Consider the following 23649-nt stretch of genomic DNA (forward strand, 5'->3'; position numbering starts at 1 on the left):
CTGGTCCGAGACCTTCATCTCCCAAACCTGCGGCAGAGACATGCGTAGCACCAGGCGGTCCATTTGACTCCGTTTCACCAGAGTTTTCATCTGTGAAAGTCAGAGAGGCTGCAGTCGGGTGAAATTTAAGCCTAAATCACAGAGATCCTAGAATGGTGTAAATAAAGGATTTTATTGAGTTGAAACTATGTAACTACCCACTGCTGCTGCTTGCACGTGTATCAAATGACTCATCCAATCACAATTTCCATTTCATGTTTCCATTTATTTACAAAAACAGAGATAGTTCTCCAGTTACTGTAATTTTCAGCTCGACGGTTTGAAAGCATCATGACTGACCCACTGCCCAGATAAAAACTTCTTAGACTCCGGACAACTGTGCACAAGGATTTGATGAGTAGGACATCAAAACCTGAAGTCTATCTACTTCCAGAACCCACAGGCTCTTAAAGAAGGAAGTGTCAAAATCATGAGTTCCACCCTTCAAACTGAAATTTATTTTTTAGTATGGGAAGGCTGTGACCAGGCCCCTGCGCCAAACCCCCCCCGCATACGAAGGCTGTGGAGAAGAGCGCAGAGAATGCGGTACACCCCTGGCCACGTGGTCACGCCCTGGTTTCCCTATCACCGTTAGAAGTGGTTTTCTTTCTCACTTTACCTACTATTATCTCTGCCCCCCTCCCCACCACAATGCACTGAGAACACAGGCTGCAAAGGCTGGAACAGAAGGCCCTGGAGCTGTTGGGAAGGCACACGATTGGGAGTCAAGCTAAAAGGCCCTAGCAGCTTGCCTAGTCCCTGAGAATAAATGGTTCAACTCCTTCTTCGAAGAAAAATGTAGAATATAAGAACTAATTATACTTAACATTTACCACAGAAACTGCAGTTCACATAGGGGCAGGCGTGGGGTTGTAATTTCTACTCATTCAAAGGGGAGTCGTTGTCCATACAACTCAGAAGGGACAATACAGTTGCTAACTTGGCCTGATAATATGGACTAAATACCTCCCCTATGATGGAGGTGCCCACCACAGCAGACTCTGCGGTCCTTCAAGGGTAGTGTATACACGCAAACCACATCAGCCCCAATCAATAGAATATTTCAATGTTAGTTTATGGAGTTTCGAGTCCACCCAGTAACCCTTTCCAAATGTCCGGCACACTAATACTGTTCCTCTGCAACCCAAGGGTCACACTACAAGCAGAACGATAAGGTGGAAGAGCAGATAGTAGTAATGCATCTGGACTAGCTCCTCAGGCCCGTGTTCTTCATCGCAACGAGCCATCGGTCATACCAGTCTCTCATGTTAAGGCCAAAGCGCTTCTCATCAGGAAGCGCAAACTGAGCCGGCTGCACCCACCTGGGGAGAAAAATAAAAACACAGTGACTGAATGGAAGCCAGATATAGAAGAGACAGGTGATAGTAGAAAACAGAAACACAGGAAGTCAAAGCGAGCCAGCAAGCAAGTACCAATGAGAGCCGTGATGAAACAAGCATTGGCAAAGGCAATAGTCTCGCCTTTGGGACCTATTAGCTTTACAAATGGTTTTAGGGAAACTGTGCATCAATGGTACTTGTAAACATTTCCCGGTGGCCAAAAAGGGTAGTTTATGGTGTGGTGGGGGGTCACATTGATAACAGCAGGGTGGGGTTTAGGTGAGAGTTAGATGTATAGTGCGCGTAGGTGGAGCAAACAACGTACATGGTGTGGACTGTGATTCATGGAGTTATCTTGATCGTTTCATTCCATACTGCCCTCTAAATTATGCCCGTAGTCTCCAAAAGAGACACAACTTTGACAATACTGTGGTATTGTGTAGGTTAGTCGCTGTTGATCTACCGTGCACCCTGGAGTAAGCCTTCTGAGCTTGCTATTGCTACCTTTAGTGAGTCAAGTGTGCAAAGGAAGTAACTTGTTTATTGAATTGGAATGAAATAGAATCTTATGCCTCAAAATATCCCTATTTCTTTAGTCCCTTATCTGTAAACTTTAAGAATGCAGAGAAAGAGGCTCAGGTAAGGTACCAGGTGCTCTAAATCCTTGTTGACAAAGAACCTTCACTTTGTCGAGACTTGCATTATGTGTGTGGCTGGTAAAGAGTATATTGGGTGGTTCTTCAAACTGTTGTTTGCAATGTCCGTAAACGCTCTTTCTTTACTGCTTCTGATAATATTACTGTGTATTTTTAGAATTTTGTGAAACATTCTCTGCACGGTTTTATACGGGTTCTATTAACATCCATTAAAATGTTTTGAAGAGATGTGAATTACAGATGGTTATACAGCAATGCTTCACTGATGACGACTAGTCTTTTTCGGCACGTGCGTGTTAACATTTAATTCAGAAGTATAAAAGCTGAGAAGTACACACCAGATAATTGAGCAAATGCTACTGAAATTACAGATACTGCTTCCTTCAAGACCTGAATGGAAACTGGATCATTGAAAAGTGTACCAACATGGACTCATGTACTAATAACATTTTACAGCTGGCATGCACTACTGGTGCTGGAACAATTTTCAGAGTGGGGGTGCTGCAACATCAAAGAACTCCTAGGGATTGTGAAAAATCCATGCTTCACACAAACAATAAGCGCCGCACAAGTATTCAGTAGGAGAGTGGCAAGGGTGTAGTATATAGCTGGGGTACATTTTAGAGCAAACCATATGTGGAAATTCGGTCTCAGCCAATATTTAATTTGGGCATCACCAAGTGTATTAATTAATTTTGTCCCTATTAAAATCCTTGATTCCACCACACTAAAGAATTACACTGTTTCATTTTTTACTTTCCTACTGCTAATATATTATGAAAAATGTGTACAGTTCATTTACTAGTATTTATATGTAATGTGTTTGACAAAAATTACATCCTGCAGCCTTTCCTTTCGCACTCCCTGTAACCTGCAAGTTTGTTGCGTAGTTCACTTTACAAAATCCACTCGCTTTGCATTCAGAGAACGAAAAGTAAACACCAACCTCCCTTTTAAAGAAATTACAGCAATTTGACAGAAAGCATAGACTGACATTTGACCTCAGTCTTCGAATGCACAGCAAATGTGCCAAAAAGTACACAATTTAAAGGACTTTATTCCTCATTTGCCTTCTGAACTTCACCATGGTCACAGGCATGAGCGATTGATTAACTCGTAGTGCCAGAAATAAGTAGAATCAGTCATGTGGAAAGATAATGCTCCTAGGAAAAGAGAACTGCTAGGCACATAGGATGTAGGAAGCATTTTCAAAGTGAGACAGTACAGTTATTGCTACCCACCAAGCTGTAGAAGCTGGTCCGTGAACTATCACAGAAAGAAGAAAGCCAGCAGAACACAAACAAGCACTCTCAAGGAGTAGCTCACGCAAAAGAAAACAAAAAAGAGTTCCCAGAAAATATGCATTGATTGAAGAATACAAGGAGCAAGTACGAGAGGTGGTAAAAAGGCTATGTTCCACAGGAGGAACAAAGACACATTGGATGGTTTACAACAAATAAAGGCAGCATACAGAACACAAGCAAACATGAGTTACAAAAGCCAATGCCAAGCGATGGACAGAAGGAATTCCTAGTTAAACTTTCAGCATGTTCCCATTATGTCTTATTATAGAAAATACGAGGGCAAAAACTAAAAAAGCACAAAGAAAGGAAACGGACTTTAAAAAAGGAGAAGGCAAAGAAAAAGTAAAAGAGCCATGTGAAAAAAGGATCCCAAAAAGATCTCAGAGAAAGCAGAAGGAAAGTAAAAAGATGAAAATTAAAGGAGAAAGTCTCAGACAAAGGGCAAGGGCAAAAACAAAGAGAAGGGCCTGAGAAAAGCAAAAGACTCAGAAAAGATAAAAGAACTTGAAAAATTAGAATTAAATAAGGTCTCAGAGAAAGAAAGGCAAAGACAAATAAAAACAAAATAAAGAAAACAAAGAAAGAAGGAAAGCAAAAAGAAAGGAGTAAGGTAAAGAGAAAGGAGACTGGCAACGAGATAAGGAGAAAGTCAGATAAGGAGACGGCCAAAGAGATAAGAGATGGGCAAATAGATGAGACATGCGAACAGAACAAAAGTAGACAAATTAGGAAAGGATAATGTCTAAGAGAAAAGACATGGATAAATTAAAAAAAAGGTCAGAAATGAGGAAAGCGAAAGAAGAGGGGAAAACAAAGATCGGAAAGAGAATGAGGGGATGTAAATAAGAAAAGAAGAAAAAAAAATAGAGAAAAGAAATGTGGCAGAGGTGGGCAACAAAAATAGAGCCAGCACAAAGTCGAAGGTGGAGCTATAATCTGAAGGAGGAGACCTTGGAAAGCTACAGTTGGAGAGTGGGGACCAAGGAGAGAATATTTGGGAAAGGAGAAGCAAATATGAGCAGCCATGAAGGAGTAGACAGATGGAATGGAAGAGGAGAAAGCCTTAGAGTGGCAATAATGATAAATAAGGCAAAAAGGGGAAGGGACAAGAAAGACGGGGATAAAGGATGACAGCTATGAGAGAGAAGATAAAGATTTGCCCAACACTAACTATGGAAGCCCACTATAATAATAAACCAGTCTTTGCATGCTACTTTGACTACTCAGCTGCCTTTGATGGGGTGCCCTGACATAAGCTCTAGGCTAAATTGAGTAACTGGTATATCCCAGTAGGTCTCCTCAATGCCATTATTTCATTATACAGTAACACCTGGATCAAAGTGAAGTTAGCAGATAACACCACAACGAAGAAGTGCTTGACAAATCGCGGACTAAAACAGGGATGTGTACTTGCCCCCACATTGTTTACCCTATACACCGCTGACCTGGGGAAGAAGCTTCATAATTCCAGTCTTGCAACCCCGAAAATTGGGACCAATAAACTGCAAATATTACAATATGCAGACGACTTAGTGGAAATTAACCACACAAAAATCGGGCTACAAAGGGGTCTACACACCCTCAATAAGTATAATGAAAGAAATTAGCTTATAATAAACGCTCAAAAAACGAAAGTAGTTATTTTCTGTCATTTTCCAAAACAAGCTTTACTCTAATGGTTTGTGGGCATAGAAATCATCACTACCGCAAGATCGTACAACTACCTCGGGTGCTGGCTAAGTAAAACGGGTAAAACAGCATTACATCTGCACAAAATGAAGGCCTGAGCACAGTCAACAACTTTTCCCCTATGCAAACAAAATGAGTTAATGCATACTCCAACAACAGCCCCAATCAGAAAAATAATACAAGCAAAAATTAGGGCAACTGCAGGTTATGTACAGTAGGTATTTCCAGTCAAAATGGAAGCAATGTTGGACTAAGCACAATGCCTGGCCTATAAACGCATTTTCAAACTCCCTCAATACACTCGCAACAGCCTAATTCGTTTGGAATTCGGACTGAAGCAACAAAGTAAAGAATGCCTGGGAATGCACGCAAAGTACTACTATCAAGTTTCAACAGCCCCATCCGGAAGCTTAAAGAGCATGCTGAAGCCAATCTATGGAGGGTCAATCAACCCGTCGCAAAGTTACATGGAAAAAGCAGTGGAAATATTGGGGTTGGCACTTGAAAACTGGCATGAAGGGTCGATAAATTATCTGGCCATTAAAAAATCAATTAATAAACAATGTTTCCAATTGTCGCATATAAATGACCTAGCGGAACATGTAACAGGAAGAGGTCCACCACGGCTGTTATCATATGCAGGGCATAAAATCCAACTCTATTTTAGTCCTAGGAAGGAAAGCACTCAAAAACATTATATGGCCCAGATTAGTGCCCCTCCCAATTAAAGAATTAAACCCTGGGTGGGAGTCCCTTGAACACAAAATCAGATGTAGAATCTGCAACTTTAAACATGAATCTCTGCTACACTTGATTTGTTGCGGTCCCGGTATGCTTCAGCCCCGTCAGAACCTTTTAAAACAAATATGGGTGCGTAACAGCATTCGGACAGTATAAGAAGTCGTCTCAGTACTCTTTTCCTGTACTCCACCTTCAGACTTGGCCAGGTTTGGGAGATACATGGCCGAGCTCCGACTCAGGCTTATAGAAGAATGAGGGGCCAGGCAATATGAAAGTCAATCTGGTTTAGTAAATAATTTGTCTCCAGTAACGAGCTTGTGAAGACGTCATTTTATCTATTAAGTTTTACAACTCTCATGAAATTTTGCAAAAATGTTGACCTGGCAATGTCTTGTCGTTTTACTAATGTACACATTTATCCTTTTATTATTTTTTGATAGTGCTGTATGCAAACGATTTTTTCCCCTCTTTTTTCTATGAATACTTTTTTAAAGAATGGTTGTTCTAATTTTCCTTTTAATTGTATGTAAGCTGTATTGCATGGTTTTAAGTAACTGTGCAATATAAATAAAAACAAATTCATGGAAGCCCACTCTTGGGGTTTTTCTAACTGTCAGTCCTGAAGGATTCTAGGCCGCAACAAGAAGCATCCTCAATTTCGTTAATGTCCTACAGATCATGTTGTGCTGCTGGGAGTTAGCCATACCAAGCTCCAGTCTAGGCCAAACCACCCTTAACAAGCCAGCAAACCCCACCCTGCTCTTCTCAGCTGCTACAAACAACTCCCAGGACAGCCTGCTGCCACATAACTACAATGCCCTTACTTTACTCACCTTCCAAATGACAGATACATGAAAAAGCATACAGCTAACTTGTCACCATTCACAATTCACACTCACTGCTTACTGGTGTGGTGATCTGCAAGCCATGAGTTCGAATGCCAGCAAGCCCAGCTCAGCCATCCATCCTTTTGAGGACAGTAAACCGAGTACCAAAAATTTGGTTGTAGTAACTCCTCTTCCTACAACCTTAGGAACCACAGATGTCTGCAATAAAATGCTACGTAAAAACAAACAAACATTATTTCTTATTAAAATCCATCTGTGCCCTGCGACTCCCAGGACCAGAGCGACGAGAGAGAGCCAACAGCCACCTCAAAAAGCACTAGCGCCAAACCCATACTTCTGACCACCTTATAAATTATGCAATGGGAATTTTGTAAAGAGCACTATCGTCCTAATGTCTCCTGGTCACATTTATAGAACAAACACAAAAATAGTAAAAGCTAATCTATTTAATGCAGTTTCCCCTATGCATCCACACCCTTTCACATTCCCTAATCCTACACTCAGGGCTTTAAGTGGGATGAAAAAACTAGAGGGGTGGGGGGGTCTCTCAAAGAGGCATCGCCAATGTAATTAAGGGCGGGGCTTAAAAACACGTAAGCTAAAAATCTGTGCATAGCATAGTGTGCCGTCCGACTTGTATTTTGCTGTTTCTGTCATTACTTCCAGATATATGATACAAGTAACAGCATACCTACAACAAATCAGGACTATTGGCTTTGTCAATGGTTGTTAGTTGCATAAGATAAATAAGCAGCAACTATGGCTCGTATAGAATATTGAAAAAGCTTCCACTTAAAGAACTGATGACACCAGGACAATGTTGCTGCTCCTGAATTTCAAAAAGAAAAGGGAAATCCAGACAGAAAATGACTCTCTTTAAAGGATTTCCCTTCCCCTACAACGCTCACCTGCCATGCAGTCATGGCGTAACTTCTCCACTAGTGAGAAGTGAGCAGTGAGAGCATGCCTGCTGTGGCTGCAGTTCGGAAAAAACTGACCGCCTGTGCCATGGCACAAAATAGAGACTTGTTTCGAGGACCCCTTTAAAAAACTGCTGGTGCTCAGCACCGGCCCACTTAAAGCCCTGCCTACACTACATCTAGACTTAAAATCAAAGTGAAATCACACCTATCGGTATCACTGCTGGTCTGTTGCCTACTGATCTCAGGTCATTTTACCGCAGGTGTCCAGGGCCTGCCTTTAGCATGAATGAGCTGGGCCCAGGGCGCCAATACTCAGAGGGGCACATAGATCAAGTAGGCAGCAGAGTCCCTGTAACCTTGCGCCAGCCTTGTCCCTGCCTGTTCATTTTTGTCTGATTTGCCAATTTAAAGCGGGTTTAGTCCTTCATTATCATATGGCGAGCGATATTTTTAACACCCCTTTAGCCATTTTTCCTGCTCTCCCTTCACCCTGTGACCCCTGCTGGAACACAGCAACAAAACCATCCTCTGCGCGAGGCATCTCAGCTATCGGGGGGGGATTAAGGTGAGCTGGGTGGTGGTCCGGGGATGTTTGTGTTCAGGGGCCTGTTCCTGCTCATCCAGGTACTGACCAATAAACACAAAAGGGACCCCCTGCTGCCTCATTTAATTTACTGCTATCAACAAGGGCGTCATATTTCTCTCCACCCAGGGAGCTATCTTAACAGAAGCCTATTGCTTCTTGCTAGCAACGGTAAAGATGAAGAACATGTTCTTAATGCTGCATGTGGCCCATCTTTTGTGATGTGTGATGTAAACTAAAACTGGCCCCTTAAAGCATTACTACAAATCCAAAGGTTGGAACCGTGATATAAGACTGCATTGGAATTTCGCTCCTGTGAATTATATTATTCTGACACTAGAGGTCACTGTAGTCTTACAAATAGGCTCGTCCATGTCAGAATGGATAGAGCGGCTTCGCTCTCCTAAAACAGGAAAGGGGTCCATGCTGGCCCTGCCCTATGCATCTAGTTAGGACTAGGGCTTTTTATGCTTTTAGTTATATATGAGGTCCACTGCTTTTTAGAAAATTAACCAGTGATCACTGTTTTGTGTGTGTGAAGTTGATTATTTTCTCTGTTTTTCTTTTTAAATTACGTCATCTATAGCGTTACTGTATAACTTGTATTTGTCTGAAAGGCAGCTGTGTTCGGCATGTGGGTAGAAAACTGCAAAAAAAATGAGAAATTCTCCTAAAACAGGTAAGTGGTGAGCGACTATATGCGTAAACAAAAGACCGTCAACAGAAAGCTATGGTCAGACACACACCATGTCCATGCAAGCTGCTGGGGAGTCAAGTTCAATAAGTCTTTATTTCGAAATAAAATTCATAAAAGACAGATAAACAATACATGAAATGTTAATAAAATCATCATATCAGAAGCACATTTAAAAAATTATTAAAGAATTGATAGAGACTTTACAATAGAAATACCTTCAGACATTATCATTTACATTTATATACCAGCATCAGTATATAAAACCATCATAAAATGTTCAGATTCCTGCTACGAATCAGCCACGCCCCTCCTAGGAACTTAGCCACACCAACCACAACAAACTCAGACCGGTTAGTACGAAAAATCCTCAGGGCTTCAAGATACCCCTTACTATCCAGTCTACAACATAAGGGTTTGAGCCATTTTAGGCGTGGGGCTCGATAGGCTGGGCAGGCAAAAAAAAAAAAGACCAATACTCTCTAAATGATCGGGACACCAAGGACATCTGTTATTTAAATTCACCGCCCACTTAACAGTAAAGGAATTAATGGGGAGCGTCCCGACACGGAATTGATGATATAATTTCCGGTCAAGGGTTTTACAAATCACATCCCAATATGGCTCAAGGGAAGGTGTCAGTTTGTAAGTCAGAAAAAGACCTGTTAAATTAGTAACTTCCCGATTGGGTAACTGCAGTTGACTTAACAGATGCCCAATACAGGTCTTTGAAATCTTGTTTAGAGGGGAAGATGGATCCCCCCGGATTGGTCCAGAGCTGGTGAAGACCCATTTCTAACAAAACCTGTTTGACTTCCCTAAGCCATGGGATTCTAGAGGCTCCCCACAATGATTTGACCTCCTCTAATTCTTTGGCAAAAAGGCTAAGTTCCGGAGTCGTCCAGAGCCGTCGCCATAATGCCACCAAACGAAACCGGGCCATCTCATTTAGGGGTTTACAACCTAGGTCTAGCAACAATGGTTTGGTAGGTGTGGACTGGGGAAGGCCTACCAAATTTCGCAAAAAATTATTCTGTGCTTTGACCAAGGAGGATAGGTCCTTATAACCCCAAATATCCGCACCGTACAAAGTGGCTGCATTTATCTTAGCTTCATAAATTTTCAGTACGGGGGCAATTCGTTTAGTCAGGGATTTCTTCTGTTCCTGAAGCAAGCAACCCGTGAGATGGACAAATTTGAGATATAATGCCTCAATCTGGGGTTTCCAGCTTAGATGGTAATCCAGGGTCACACCCAGATAAGTCATTACCTTCACCTGTTCGATCAAAATACCATTCAAACTGACAGAGCTTGTAATCAGATTTTTATTACTGAAGACCATAAATTTGGTTTTATCTATATTAATCTGTAGGTCGTTTACCCTGCAAAACTCTGCAAACCTATTCAGGGCTATTTGCAACCCACTACGAGTTTTAGAGAGAAGCAGGGTGTCGTCAGCAAAAATTAGCATCGGGTACTTGGACCCGCCCAAAGATGGTGCATCTGTCTGGGATTTGGAACATTTTTTTACTACCTGGTTGATGAACAGGAGAAAAAGAGTGGGGGCCAACACACATCCCTGGCGCACCCCACGTTTTACCGGGAAGCTGTCAGTCACCTGTCCTTGTTTGCCCCATCTCACTCGGGCAAAGTTATCCTCGTGTAATCTCATAACTATGTCCAGAAGTTCCACGGGTAGGCCCATTAGTCTCAGTGAGGTCCCATAGTTTTGCTCTTGGAACCAAGTCGAAAGCCGACTTAAGGTCCACAAAGGCGGCATAGATAACCCCTCCACCCAGTAGTACCACCTTCCAATATAACATAGTGAGTCTGAAGACCTGGTCTATGGTACTAGTGCCCAGTCTGAACCCAGCTTGCATGGGGACAGTATATTTTCCTGCTCTATCCACCCCTGAATTCTTGCAAGTACCATCCTAGTGACTATTTTTTGAAGTGAGTCTATCAGACTTATAGGGCGGTAATTTCCTGGGAGTGAGCGGTCCCCTTTTTTAAAAACAGGTAAAATCTCTGCCCCTTTCCAGGAATCAGGGATCCTAGACCCTGCTGCAATGGCATTGGCCAGCATAGTTATGTACGGAACCCATACATCAAGATTCGATTTGAAAAGATCTGCAGGGATTGCCTCCAATCCCGGTGCTTTCCCTGACTGTACAGCACCAAGGGCACGCTCTGTGTCAGTAGATGAGAAGGTAAGTACGGCCCCATCAGTAAAGGACAGGCCCGCTGCAGGCTCCTGCTGGGTAACATATGCTGCACTCATATCTTCGAATTGAACGGAGTAGAAAACCACCCAGTCCAATGCGGAGACATGGTTCACAGGTGTTTGAGAATCCGGGTTCCTACCCCACTTGACGGTCTCCCAAAACTTCGTTTGGTTTGATGATTGACACGCCAAGAGGAGTTCTGACCAATAATGGTCATCCCATTCCCTCTTTGCTGCCCACAATAATGTCCGGGCGATTTTAATGTCATTAATGTCCCTAGATTTGACTGCTGAGATTAATTTACTGTGTGCTGCCCTACAACTCTTATTATACCACCTTTTGAGAGCATTGTCTTTCTTAGGCCTCAGTGGCTTTGTCAGCAGAATTTTTAATTCCATAAAGCACTGCTCATGTAGATCGATTATTTGAGAATTAACCCCAGGGGAAGATGGAAAATCCGCCATGAGACCCATTGTTTTCATTACTACCTCCTCTATGTCTTTGATAAGCAAAGGGTTTGCTATGACCCTAGGCCATTTTACCCGTCTTCTGTCATTGCACAGAATGACATCAGACGTTGGGCATGCTGTTGCAGAAGGTCCATCCCCCACACCGGGTACCCTAAGGCCGAATGAAAGAGGATTATGATCACTCTCTGACCGTACCTCAACCTCCATGTCAACCACAAAAGACCAAAAATCTACTTTAACTAGTATATAGTCGATTCGACTCATACTGATCCCATTATTAAAGGTTGGTTGACCAGACTTATCAGAGAGTGTACGCCCGTTTACTGCCCGCAACCCCCACTCCAAACAAAATCCCATCCAAAGCAGGGCCTCCTCAGTTCCCCTAACACCCTTGCTTATGGACAATGGCGGGATGTTCCAAACAGTATCCTCATCAACTCCCACATCCTCATCTAAACTAAGAATAGGTTCAAATGAACAATTTAAATCCCCTGCCACTAGGATAAAATTGTCACTGCCTAATTTCCTCAAAAGCAGATCAAGGTCATTCAAAACTGGTTGCTTACGACCTCCTTGGCAGCCCCGGGCATAGATATTTATTAGTACAATGCTCTGATCATTACCCCTACTGAGTTTAATACATAAGACGTCTGGGTTGTCTACCAAAATTTCAGAGGGTCGGTACCCCAAAGAGTCTCTAATCCACACCACCAATCCTCCAGAGGCTCTTCCCTTTGGGCCCTGGATAGCAGGCTTATAGTAGTTTAAGTACCCTGCTCTGAATAACGGGACTGTTGCCCAGCTCTCCTGGAGCACAACAATGTCAAAGGTGTCGATGAATTCTGCCCAATCTACGTTATCCAAACGACCCCTTAACCCTGCTATGTTCCAGGAGACCACTTTGAGCAACCCCACTTGGCTACAGCTAGGATTAGCCTCTGGTAAACTAACATCCTCCACCCTAGTCTCAATAATCCTAAGTACAGGACTCAAACTCAGGCTGGGTCCTTCTGGCAAAAGAGCACTGTCTTCACATTGTTCAAGTGGGATAAGGTCGGTACTCACAGAAAGGGGAATGTGTTCAGGGTCATAAGCGGAAGCCTTTATCCTCGAGAGTCAATCTACCTCGTCTAAGCATCCGAACTGATTAAAAGTTGGGGCCCCCTCCCACCGACCATTGCGGCCTTGCCATCCATCCCTTCGCCCACCCCGCACAGAGTTTCGGGCTAATGACCAGTTCCCCTCTGGGTTTGGACTTGGCCGAGGGGGATAGAAGAAGGTAAGTGGCCTAACAACAATTGTTGAATTTTCGCCTCGTGCATCCCATAAGCATAGATGTTGTGCCGTAAGTGGATCTGCAAAGGAGACCACAATGCAGTCCCCTGGGATGGATTTAGATGTAGGGCCTACCCAAGGGACCCTTCGTACCATTAGGATGTTACTTCTTAAATGATTAGGTAATTGCCTGTTTGCATTAAGCCAGTAAGTAACCTTATGTTTTAATGACCAGAAGTTCTCTTGGGATTGTGTCTCCAATGCAGGCACTCCAGCTAGCACCACAACATAAGGTCTAGCATCTGGGGGTAGATCTATAAAGCCCCCACGAAAGTTATGTGCATTTCTAGGTCGTTGTGGATATGTACGTTGAGTCACGGTGTTGTTTTATCTCGGGGCAACGACCTGCTTTGTCAGTGGTATGCCTTGTGCAGGGCGGTGAGTTGGGGCATTAATTTGGGGAGTGGTAGCTATGGGGTTGTAAGCCTTTGTACGTGGTTTGGGTATAGGTTTAGGCGTGGACTGGACAGGTGGAGCTGCTACTAGTGCCTGTGCAGTGTTCTCTACTCCCTGTAAAATTTTTGGTTCCATTTGCTTTAGGCTAAGGCTAGCTAGTGTAACAATAGTCTTGTCCATCTCTAGCAGATGATTTTCTATACGTGAGAGTCTGAGTTCGAGGGGTGATAAAAGTTTTTTCAGGGTCTCCCATACTGTTTTTAGAAAATCTTCGTCACTCCCCTGTAATTCGCTCGCCGGGCCCCCATTAACCCCCGCGACGAGATGTGAGCGAGTTTCCCCCACTGATGTGTCTAATTCAACATTGTCTGCGCTTGTGCAAATCTCCTCGTCACTTAAACATGAATCGGCTTGGGGTACATCTACACCGACCCTGCTTAGTACAGGGAGTCTTCTATTATTAAAGAATTGTGCCCTAGCGATGTTGGCCTTCTTTCTGGCGTAGGCTGATCTTGCAAGGCGTTTTCTTTTTTGAACAGCATCCCTATGGTTAACACTCACAATCGGCTTATTCATCTCAGAGTTTTTGGAAATGTTTAAATCTAATACAGGGGAATTTGTCAAAAGGTTCTGATTAGACTTAGGAGAGGCCGACATTGGGATAATGGCTTGCACAAATGGTGGAGTGGTTGTAGAGTGATGAATGACCACCTTTGTTATTAGTGGCCGGGGACCAGACAGGCGCTCGGGAGTTTTGGCAGAGGCAATGTTGCCTAAGGATGACTTTTTTGACATAGCTAGGTCCTGGGATAGTCTTCTGGCCCCGTCTAACTCTATGGACACTCTATGTTGCATTTTGGTGATTTCAATATCAATAGCCGTATTGGTTTTAGTTATGAAATCGTCAAGGGTCCCGTTAAGCATTTTCCCTCCCTTTGCGGTTTTACTGCGACTTCCCCGTGAACACATGGTCTCTCTCTAGCCAAGGTGCAAGATAAGGTATAATGGGGCAACAGGGATAATAACAAGGGGGATGGCCCAGTCCAGTCCTTTCCGTCCTCGAACGGCCTCAAACGGCCCGCTCTTTGCCCGGTCTTCGTCCCGCGCTGCGGGACTCAAGTCCCAAGATACAGGGCTGGTTACGGGCTGTGGGCGGAGCAACAGGGAGAGCGGACCGGAAGATGGCTATCGGTCAGGCAGGGACTCCTGGGAAATGGAGTCCCTGCAACGCTCGCAGACCCGTTGCCTGCCTCTATCCGGGACCAACAGTTCACGGCTCCCTCGATGTATGTCCGGCAGCCCCTGTCTCCACAAGGCGATGCGGCACCCGCGGAGCGGGTGCGGCGAGGTCCGTTGCACAGGTGAGCAAATTCTCCTCCCTTCGGCGATAGCTCCCCACAGGCAGAGTCTTCAAAGGTGCGCCCGCAAGAAAAGAGCAGACTGGGAGTTTAAAACTCCTCAGGTGGGCAGCGGGCGGAGCAACAGGGAGAGCGGACTGGAAGATGGCTATCGGTCAGGCAGGGACTCCTGGGAAATGGAGTCCCTGCAACGCTCGCAGCCTCGTTGCCTGCCTCTACCCGGGACCAACAGTTCACGGCTCCCTCGATGTATGTCCGGCAGCCCCTGTCTCCACAAGGCGATACGGCACCCGCGGAGCGGGTGCGGCGAGGTCCGTTGCACAGGTGAGCAAATTCTCCTCCCTTCGGCGATAGCTCCCCACAGGCAGAGTCTTCAAAGGTGATACATCAAAAATTTTCAAGAAAGGTATTTATCGGCGTTCACAAATGAGTGGTGATCCATCATTGATGTTCATCAGATATTTTTATTGCAAGCTTCATAAAGTATCTTGAAATCAATACAGCCAACGCGTTTCGCCCAGATCGGGCTTCCTCAGGGCAGATAATTATAAGCGACGAAAGCACGAAGGTAGGGCACTTTATGGATGGCACAAGTGGATCTCTGTTTCAAGGTTTAAAACTGTCTACAAATTAGGGTATCCAAGAGCTTCTTGTTTTCACTAATAACAGCAGTGTACGCTGAGCAAATATGTAGGCCTTTCACGGAAGTGGAGCTTTCATCGGTACAGTCCTTTCAACTTGGTATAAATTTTCAGTGAACTACTGCTGGCAAACACTATGATATGTGTTCCTGGATATTAAGAGATAGAGTAGGTGTGCTTCTCCTACGTCAGTCTCGTCCATTTCTCACCGGCGTATGGGTCGGAAAAAAAACGTGCTGGGGAGTCCCTCCTTTACCAGGGGTCAGCCCTGCGCTTGATTCTCCGCCCCCTCCACTATCCGAGGCCAGTGTTCATCCACAGAGGACCCCCGCCTCTAAAACTTCCTACAAGTCTCTGGGCACGGAGGGGAAGGGGTGGTGGTTGTAATGTTGTCCCCGTTGGACTGGAATGGAATGGAATTGGATTTATAGAGCGCATGGCTGCCCTTGAGCGTCCCAGCGCTAAAGCAGTTAATAAGACTGGCCCATATCATCCCAGTGAGAGGGGTGCAGTCCCCTCTGACCAGGGCTCGAGTCGGGGTACCACGCGGGTGGACGGCGTCCCCCCAATTATTTTACCAGGGTGATGCCGTCCCCCCTGCCAAACAGCTGGACTTCACTTTTTGGCCTCTCTGGGAGGAGAAGCACGGCACCTTCCGGTGACAGCGTCCCCCCACTTCTTTTTTTACGACTTGTGCCCTGCCTCTGACCCGGCTACGTAATAGTAGTAGGCTGGCCCAGCGTACGCTCAGCGACCACATGTATAACTGAATAAATAGCCCAGTGTCCCTGGGCGTGGCCAGTTAGTTGCTGGCCACTACAGTAAGCAAGTTGTGTGCCTGACGCTCACACTGGCTGTGTGAAGCCGCCCCTGCCGCGCCTTCCGCACCGCCTGCCTGCCTCCTCGAGCGCCCGGTCGCGTTCCTGCCGCCACCTCCACAGAGCCCGACACCGGCGGCCAGAGGTCTCTCTCTCCAGGCTCCTGCATCCCTGCAGGCCGTGCACGCATCCTTGGCATCGCGGACCTCAGACGTCTCTCGAGCCCGGTGAGAGCATCAGCGCACGCTCCCTGTCCGCCTCTTCACAGCGCTATCCTGGCCACAGGCTTCTGGGGCACACCACGTGTTTGGTTCAGCCCACCCCACCGCCCTGAGGAAACCTGCCTGCCTGCTTTTGCCTGCAAAGCCCACCTGCCAGCCTTTGCCTGCAAACTTGCCACAATCAAGGAGCACATCAAGAGTGCATGAGGGACATCTGCCTGGCACAGCTAAACAGTTCCTGAACTAAGCCTGCCTGACCCACTCTACAGCGCCACCCAGTGTCGGTGTGTGCTCACCGGCCGCACCTCGCCCACGCTGCGGCTTTCAGAGGGACGACACAGCCACACGGCGCCACACTCCACTCCACCTCGGGCCACATGCTCTGCCCACCTAAGCCTCACAACAAGGACCCTGCCAACCCTATCACGCACACTGCTGTGTCCATATGGCGACTGTTCCTCGTATTGATCCGTTTACCATCACTGGCATGGCCCCCCCTCCCAGGCTGCTCGCTGGAAGGCATGGGTTGAGTGCTTGGAAAACTACTTCTAAGCTGCAGACATCCCGGCGCCACAGCAGAGGCCCATGCTCCTTCACATTGGAGGGGCGGAAATCCACAAAATCTTTAAACACTGCGAGAGGCGGGACCCCCAAGAAACTACGCCTCAATGCGCGACGCCATCACGGCCTACTTCGAGCGATTTGCCAACCCCGACTACGAGCGGTTTCTGCTCCGCCAGGCCTGCCAACTACTTGAAGAGTCCGTAGATGTCTTCTATGAAAGACTAAAGGAACTGGCAAGCACCCGCACCCTCCCCGACGAGATCCGGGTCCAGTTCATTTAAGGCTGCGCATTGTCCAAGTTGCGAGAACGGGTCTTGCAAGAACATAACATGTCAATGAGGGACATCTTGAAGCTGGGCTGCTCCAAAGAATTGTCTAAAGCCAGAGTTGCACATATGGACCCCAAGGCGGCCGCCACTGTCAAGGAAGAACCGGTGTGCGCCATCCACACAAAGCCCAAGAATACGCTGCCCCAGCAAAGCCCGCATAGTTGCCTGTGCGGGTGGTGTGGAGATCCATCACCTCACGACGGAGCATGCCCGGCGCAGGGCAAGACTTGCAGCGCCTGCGGAATGGTAAATCACTTCTCCAAAGTACGAGTTTGCGCAATTGAACCACCCCCCGATGGTCCAGCTAGCAGCGGCATGGATGATGATGAAGCTGATGCTGCCACCTTCCACGTGGTCAGAATGCTGAACATTCTATCGGTCACTCAACAGGCTACCTCATGTGCAATGTCAAAGTACAGGAACATGCAGTAGATGCCCTCACTGACACAGGAGCTACTATCAAACTCATGGCTGCCAGCGTCTACGAAGGTTTGCCGAACCCTCCAACACTGCGCTCCACCAGGGTACAGGTCTATGCCTACGGCACCAAGTCTCCACTCAAGCTATGCGGAGTATTCCAAGCCAACCTCTCTCACGAATCGACACACCAACGTGCCAAAGTCTGTGTGTCACAAGACTCAGGATTTCTGCTGGGCTGCCAGGCTGCACAAGATCTCAACCTGATCCACTTTGCATTTACCGTACATGCCAACGGCCTAGAACACCTGCTGCAAGACTTCGAATCTCGCTATTTGAAGCAATCGGATGCCTGAAAGTTCTAGCGGTCCGACTACACATTGACAAGTCTGTTGCCCCAGTTGCCCTCCGGCACAGGAGGATCGCCTTTCACCTCCGTCCCAAAGTGGAAGCAGAGCTGCGCCTGCTGGAAAAGGCGGGAATCATCAAACGGGTGTGTGGCCCCACCCCCTGGGTATCGCCCATTGTCATCGCAAAGAAACCAAAGCAGCCAGAAGCGGTCCGCATCTGTGTAGATATGAGGATTCCAATCCTCACCATCAAACTCGAGCACCACCTAACCCCGACTGTCGACGATATCATTGGAGAGCTAGCTGGCTCTAAATGGTTCTACCACCAGAGCCCACTCCACCCGGACTCCCGCCCCACCACTATGTTTTCCACCCATGCAGGCCGTTGGCGCTACACTCGCCTCAACTTCGGAATCTCCAGCGCTGCTGAAGTGTTCCAAAATATAATCAAGAGCGTTCTCCAGGGACTGGAAGGCATACTGAACATAAGCGGCAACATTCTGGTGCACACACCCACCCTGGAGAAACATGTCCAGCGCCTCCACGCAGTGTTCTCCCATATCCGAGACAGTGGACTCACCCTCCACCATGAGAAGTGCGAATTTTTGAGAAAATACATCAGCTTCTTTGGCTATCGCTTCTCCGACAAGGCCATTGGTACGGACCCAGACAAAGTAAAGGACGTGCAAAATGCCCCTGCACCGACGTCAGTGTCCGGCGTCCGCAGTTTCCTGGGCATGGTCACTTACTGTGGCCGTTTCATCAAAAATCTATCTGATCTGACCAGACCTCTCCGAGACCTCACCAAAGCCACCAGCCACTGGGTATGGGAAGCTGAGCAGGAAGAAGCGTTCTGCCTCACGAAAGTCGCCCTATCCGCAGACAACGCCGGTGTACTTTGACCCCCGAAGGGAGTCCCAGCTGGTGGTGGATGCCAGCCCCACAGGCCTAGGAGCTGTTCTGGCCCAACAACAGACTTGCGGAGAATGGGCCCCTGTCACATACGCTAGCAGGACCCTCACACCCAAGGCACTATTCTCAAATCGAGAAGGAGGCTATCGCGATTCTGTGTGGTTGCCGCCACTTCCATATTTACCTGTATGGACACCCGTTCACAAACCCCTCATTCCGCTCTTTCAAGGGTCTTCGTCGCATCCTCCCCCACGGATAGAGATGTGGGTGTTGCAGCTCCAAGAGTTCCAGTTCACCGTGGAATACAGGCCAGGCACCCGCAACCCAGCAGACTTCCTGTCCAGGCACGCCAGGCCAGTGACTGAGCCAAAAGCTACTGAAGCAGCAGCCACCGAAGAATATGTGCAGATGATCATTGAACGATCCAGACCGCTCCTATATTTCAGGTGGCAAAATAAGAAACGCTAAAAATAGCGAATGGAACCTACACTAATGGTGTGAGTACCTCATGTATTTTTTTTGTTTATTTATTATTTTTTTGTCCTGACGAAAGCTCTATAGACCCGGCTGGGCCCAAAGAGCTGAAACATGTTGACGCACCCATATATACATAGATATATGGTAATCTAGTTACTCGATTACTTTTATATCGACTTATTTTTAATTGACAGTGTTATCCCCTTTTTCATTAAATATTTTTTGGAGATACACTGCTTTTATAATTATTTCACCCTCCCTAGTATTTCTGGACACTTCTACCTGGACCAGAGGTAGCCTCGGGTGAGGCAGGCATACTACACCCTTTTGACTTCCCTATGAATATGCCATGACACCTGACGGGGCGGAAAAAAGATATACCGCATCGCACTAATCAGGCTGCCTATGAGGGTTGTCAATTTTGAACTAATGGTTCAGTAGATACTAGTGTCCATTCCCTTTTTTTGATTAACTCCCGATCCAGACCGCTCCCCATCTCGCTAGAGGAAGTAATACAAGCCACACGAGAGGACGATTGCCTTCATATCGCCATCCAGGCGGTCACCTCAGGAGACTGGAGACCGTTGCAAAACCCAACCCCATTTCGCACGACTGAAGCCCAAGCCACGCTGAGAGCTCTACACCAAGTGCGCCACAAGATGTCCATATCCATCAATGTCTGCCTCCTGAGAGGTCTCCGCCTCGTCCTGGCGGAGCGCCTGACTCATCAGACCGCCCTCTTTGCACATGGAGCACACCAGGGGATAGTGAAGTCGAAGAACCGCCTCAGGAGCAAGGTCTGGTTCCCTGGCCTAAAAGTCGAGTCAACAAGTCGAGTCAATTATCCAGCGCTGTCCAGTTTGTCTTGCAACCAGCCTGCCCTGCAGACCGGCGCCGGTCATCACAGAAGCGGGCCCCAATAGCCCATGGGAAAAAGCCAGTGCAGATTTTGGCAGCCTCCCGGGAGGGAAATATATGTTGGTGGTAGTGGACGACTTCTCCCGCTATCCGGAGATCGAAATTGTCTCCTCCACAGCAGCTGGAGAAGTCATCCCCAAACTAGAAAAAAACATGACAACCCATGGTTTAATTGGAGAACTTCGGACAGACAACCGCCCGCCATTCACCGCTGAACTACTTGAGTACCTATAGTCCCACCGGATCAAGCCCCGCCGGGTGACCCCCAGGTGGCCCCAGGTGAATGGGGAAGTGGAACGGCTGATGCGGGCTCTAAACAAGATGATCCAAATAGCCTGAGCTGATGGCCACATCCTAGAACAAGCGTTGTACCAGTTCCTCCGAGAGTATCGCCTTACGCCCCACTGCACCGTTGGTATCTCTCCGAGCCGCCTGTGTTTTGGTCGAGTGGTGACCGATGACCAACCCGCAAAATCCATCGTGGGCAGAAGCTCAGAATCCCCCGAACCAATCACTGACATGGAGGACAAATACCAACCAGGAAACGATCCAGGAGGAGGCATGCAACGGAAAGCCCAATCGTCATTGGTGATAGAGTGCTAGTGCGGGACCGCCACCCCGGCGGAAAGTTCAGGATGCCGTTCGAACTGGACCCTTGGACTGTAACCCACATCAAAGGCACTCTGATGACAGCATCCCTAGGGTCCGATAAGGCAACCCGCAATGTATCGTTCTTCAGAAAGATCCCTAATGATGATGCAGAGGAGTTTCCACTACCTGACGAACCAGCAACAGGAGAACCGAGCAACCATCACCGGCCCGGAGGGAGTGACAACGGCCCTGCAGCCATCAATGCGACGGCTGGTCGAAATGCTCCCGCTCCTCATCAAGCCCACGAGCAGGACCTGTAGAGTAATCAGCCAACACGAGAAAACGACCAGCAAGCCGAAGCAGGCCCGTCGCCCCCAGTCAGGAGCAGCCAGAGTCGATACAGCCTGCGGCCTCACCCGAAGCAGTCTCAGAAGTACCAAGACTTTGTTGCCTGATACGACCTCCCGACGGGAGACGCAGGGGTACCAGCAGATCAAGTAAGACTGTTCCACGAACATTGTTTTGTCATGAACTCATGGGGACAATTGATGTTTTGTTTTTCAATGTCATGTGTTGATTTTTTGTTCTTTGGGTATAGGAGGAATGTAATGTTGTCCCCGTTGGACTGGCCCATATCACCCAAGTGAGAGGGGTGCCGTCCACTCTGACCAGGTTACGTAATAGTAGTAGGCTGGCCCAGCATACGCTCGGCCAACACGTGTATAACTGAATAAATAGCCCGGGGTCCCTTGGCGTGGCCAGTTAGTTGCCGGCCACTACAGTAAGCGAGTTGTGTGCCTCCTTGTGTTTGCTGGGCTAGGCCTCACACCAGGATTCTACAGGGGTGTCAACATGACCTTACAACTGCTGCAGCAACTGGCATCGGAACTTCGATTGGAAAGGCATGTTTTTTAAATCTTTGGCAGTTTGATGAATCTGTACGAAACTTCCACTGATCAGACAGGGAGCAAGCAAAGAAGGGGGCCACAACTTGCGATTTTCCATGGGAAACTTTGTTCTCTGATACAGAGAAACGGCTCAATGGAATCATACTAAATTTGGCAAAAAATAAAAGTTTTTTTGCCGGGATTTGGTATGAATCTGTTCAGTGGTTTGAGAAAATAATGGACATGAAGGGGTTAACCCTCTGAAACAGTTAGAGATATATGGCTGTTTGCGCTTGCAGTTCTCCCGCAGTACCAAAAAAAAAAAATAAGTTCTCGCATTACTGAAAGTTTGACCTATAAGGCGTTGCAAATAATAATGCAACGCCAACAGCTTAAACTTTCAGTAATGTGAGACCTATTACATTGCAAATGCTTGTTGAATTAGGGGACGGCAAGATTTCTGCAGGCAGCAGACAAGAGCGCTCTTGAGAGGTAGAGAGAGGGAGGTAGAGAGAGGGAGGGGGAGAGAGAGGGGGAGATAGGGAGGGGGAGAGAGAGAGAGAGAGAGAGAGGGGGAGAGAGAGAGAGAGAGAGAGAGAGGGGGAGGGGGAGAGAGAGAGAGAGAGAGAGGGGAGAGAGAGAGAGAGAGAGAGAGAGAGAGAGGAGAGAGAGAGAGAGAGGGAGCACTCCTGTGTGGGAGAGGAGGGATACAAAGCAAGAAAGAGAGACAGAAGGAGAGGAAGTATCTTTGTGAGATATGTGGAGAGTAGGAAACAGCTGCAGAGAGAAAGTATGTATTTAACCGCATGCGTGCGGGCGGAATTCCGCCCGTACGCTGGGTTTTTCGTAATCGCACTTTACGTGACGAGCTGGGCTCATCATGAGCGTGCGAAGAGGCTACGCCATGACGAGCCCAGCTCGTCATGAGCGTCGAAGGGGTTAAGAGAGAGAAAACGGTATTGGGAAGTAGAGGGCAGCAGTGAGTGTGTGGTGAGTGCGTATGCGTGAGAGAACTTCACTGACAGACAGGCGCGTGCATTTCTACGTCATGAGCTGGAGCCGCGCGTGCATTTCTACGTCATGAGCTGGAGCCGCGCGTTCATGAGGAGGTGCAGAATCAAATCATGTTGCAGAGCTGGTTGATTTCAGCTGCCTTGGAAAGCTAATTATGTAACATGTTATGCAAGCACATGCTCTGTTGTGGAACATTCTGTGGATTATTTTGTAGCTACCAATCACATATTCACACACGTATATATTGATGTCTAACATATCTCAGACCTTAAAAATGCAGAATATTCTTCTTTTCAGTAAGACATCTACACCCTCATCAGAGAGCACACGAAATGCTTTTCAGCATAATGCAAAAAATCGGTTTTCCAAACAATATACAACTCTTATGATTAAGATGTCAACTATACTTCAAACCCCGCCCCCTCGTTTTGTGTTGACCTGGCAGAAGGATTTTGTAAAGACGCCTTGTGACTGCTAACGTAAGGGTGCGGCAGACAGCTGTCAGAAGACATTCTCTTTACAGAATAGAAGGGAGATGAAAGAGAAAAGAGAAAACATAAGAGCGTTTTTGTAAATGAAACAAAAGAATAAATACAAAATGGAAAGTCAGTTTGGGACACTGTGTAGTGCAGCTGGTGTGGCCTGGGACCCAGGGCCGGTTCTAGGATTTGCGAGGCCCTGGGCTAAAAGGGAATGTGTGAGGCCCCTCTAATGTAGATAAGTGGCCCCTTGCAAGGAGACCATTCACAGACACTGTGGGAGGCCTATTGTCCGGCATTTTGTCGCCCCCCACAGTTTTAACTTTGAGCCCACAAGCATTTCTCACACCTTCAGTCTGATAGGTGTGAGAATTGCTTGTGGGCTAAAAGTTAAAACTATGGGGGCGCCAAAATGCTGGACACTGGGCCT

At 47.0% G+C, this 23649-nt stretch overlaps 1 protein-coding gene across 1 annotated transcript in view; it reads right to left on the reverse strand.

The window, feature by feature from the left end:
- Nucleotides 1-244: 244 nt before the first annotated feature.
- Nucleotides 245-23649, reverse strand: part of HAUS5 (HAUS augmin like complex subunit 5) — a 264940-nt gene continuing 241535 nt past the window's right edge. Inside the window, exon 19 of the mRNA XM_078655427.1 lies at nt 245-1361. Within this exon, the coding sequence (XP_078511553.1) occupies nt 1247-1361 (115 nt within the window). The 3' untranslated portion in view covers nt 245-1246. The remainder of the gene's footprint in view (nt 1362-23649) is intronic.

This window comes from Lissotriton helveticus, chromosome 7, assembly GCF_964261635.1.
Source record: "Lissotriton helveticus chromosome 7, aLisHel1.1, whole genome shotgun sequence".
NCBI classification, from domain to species: Eukaryota; Metazoa; Chordata; class Amphibia; order Caudata; family Salamandridae; genus Lissotriton; species Lissotriton helveticus.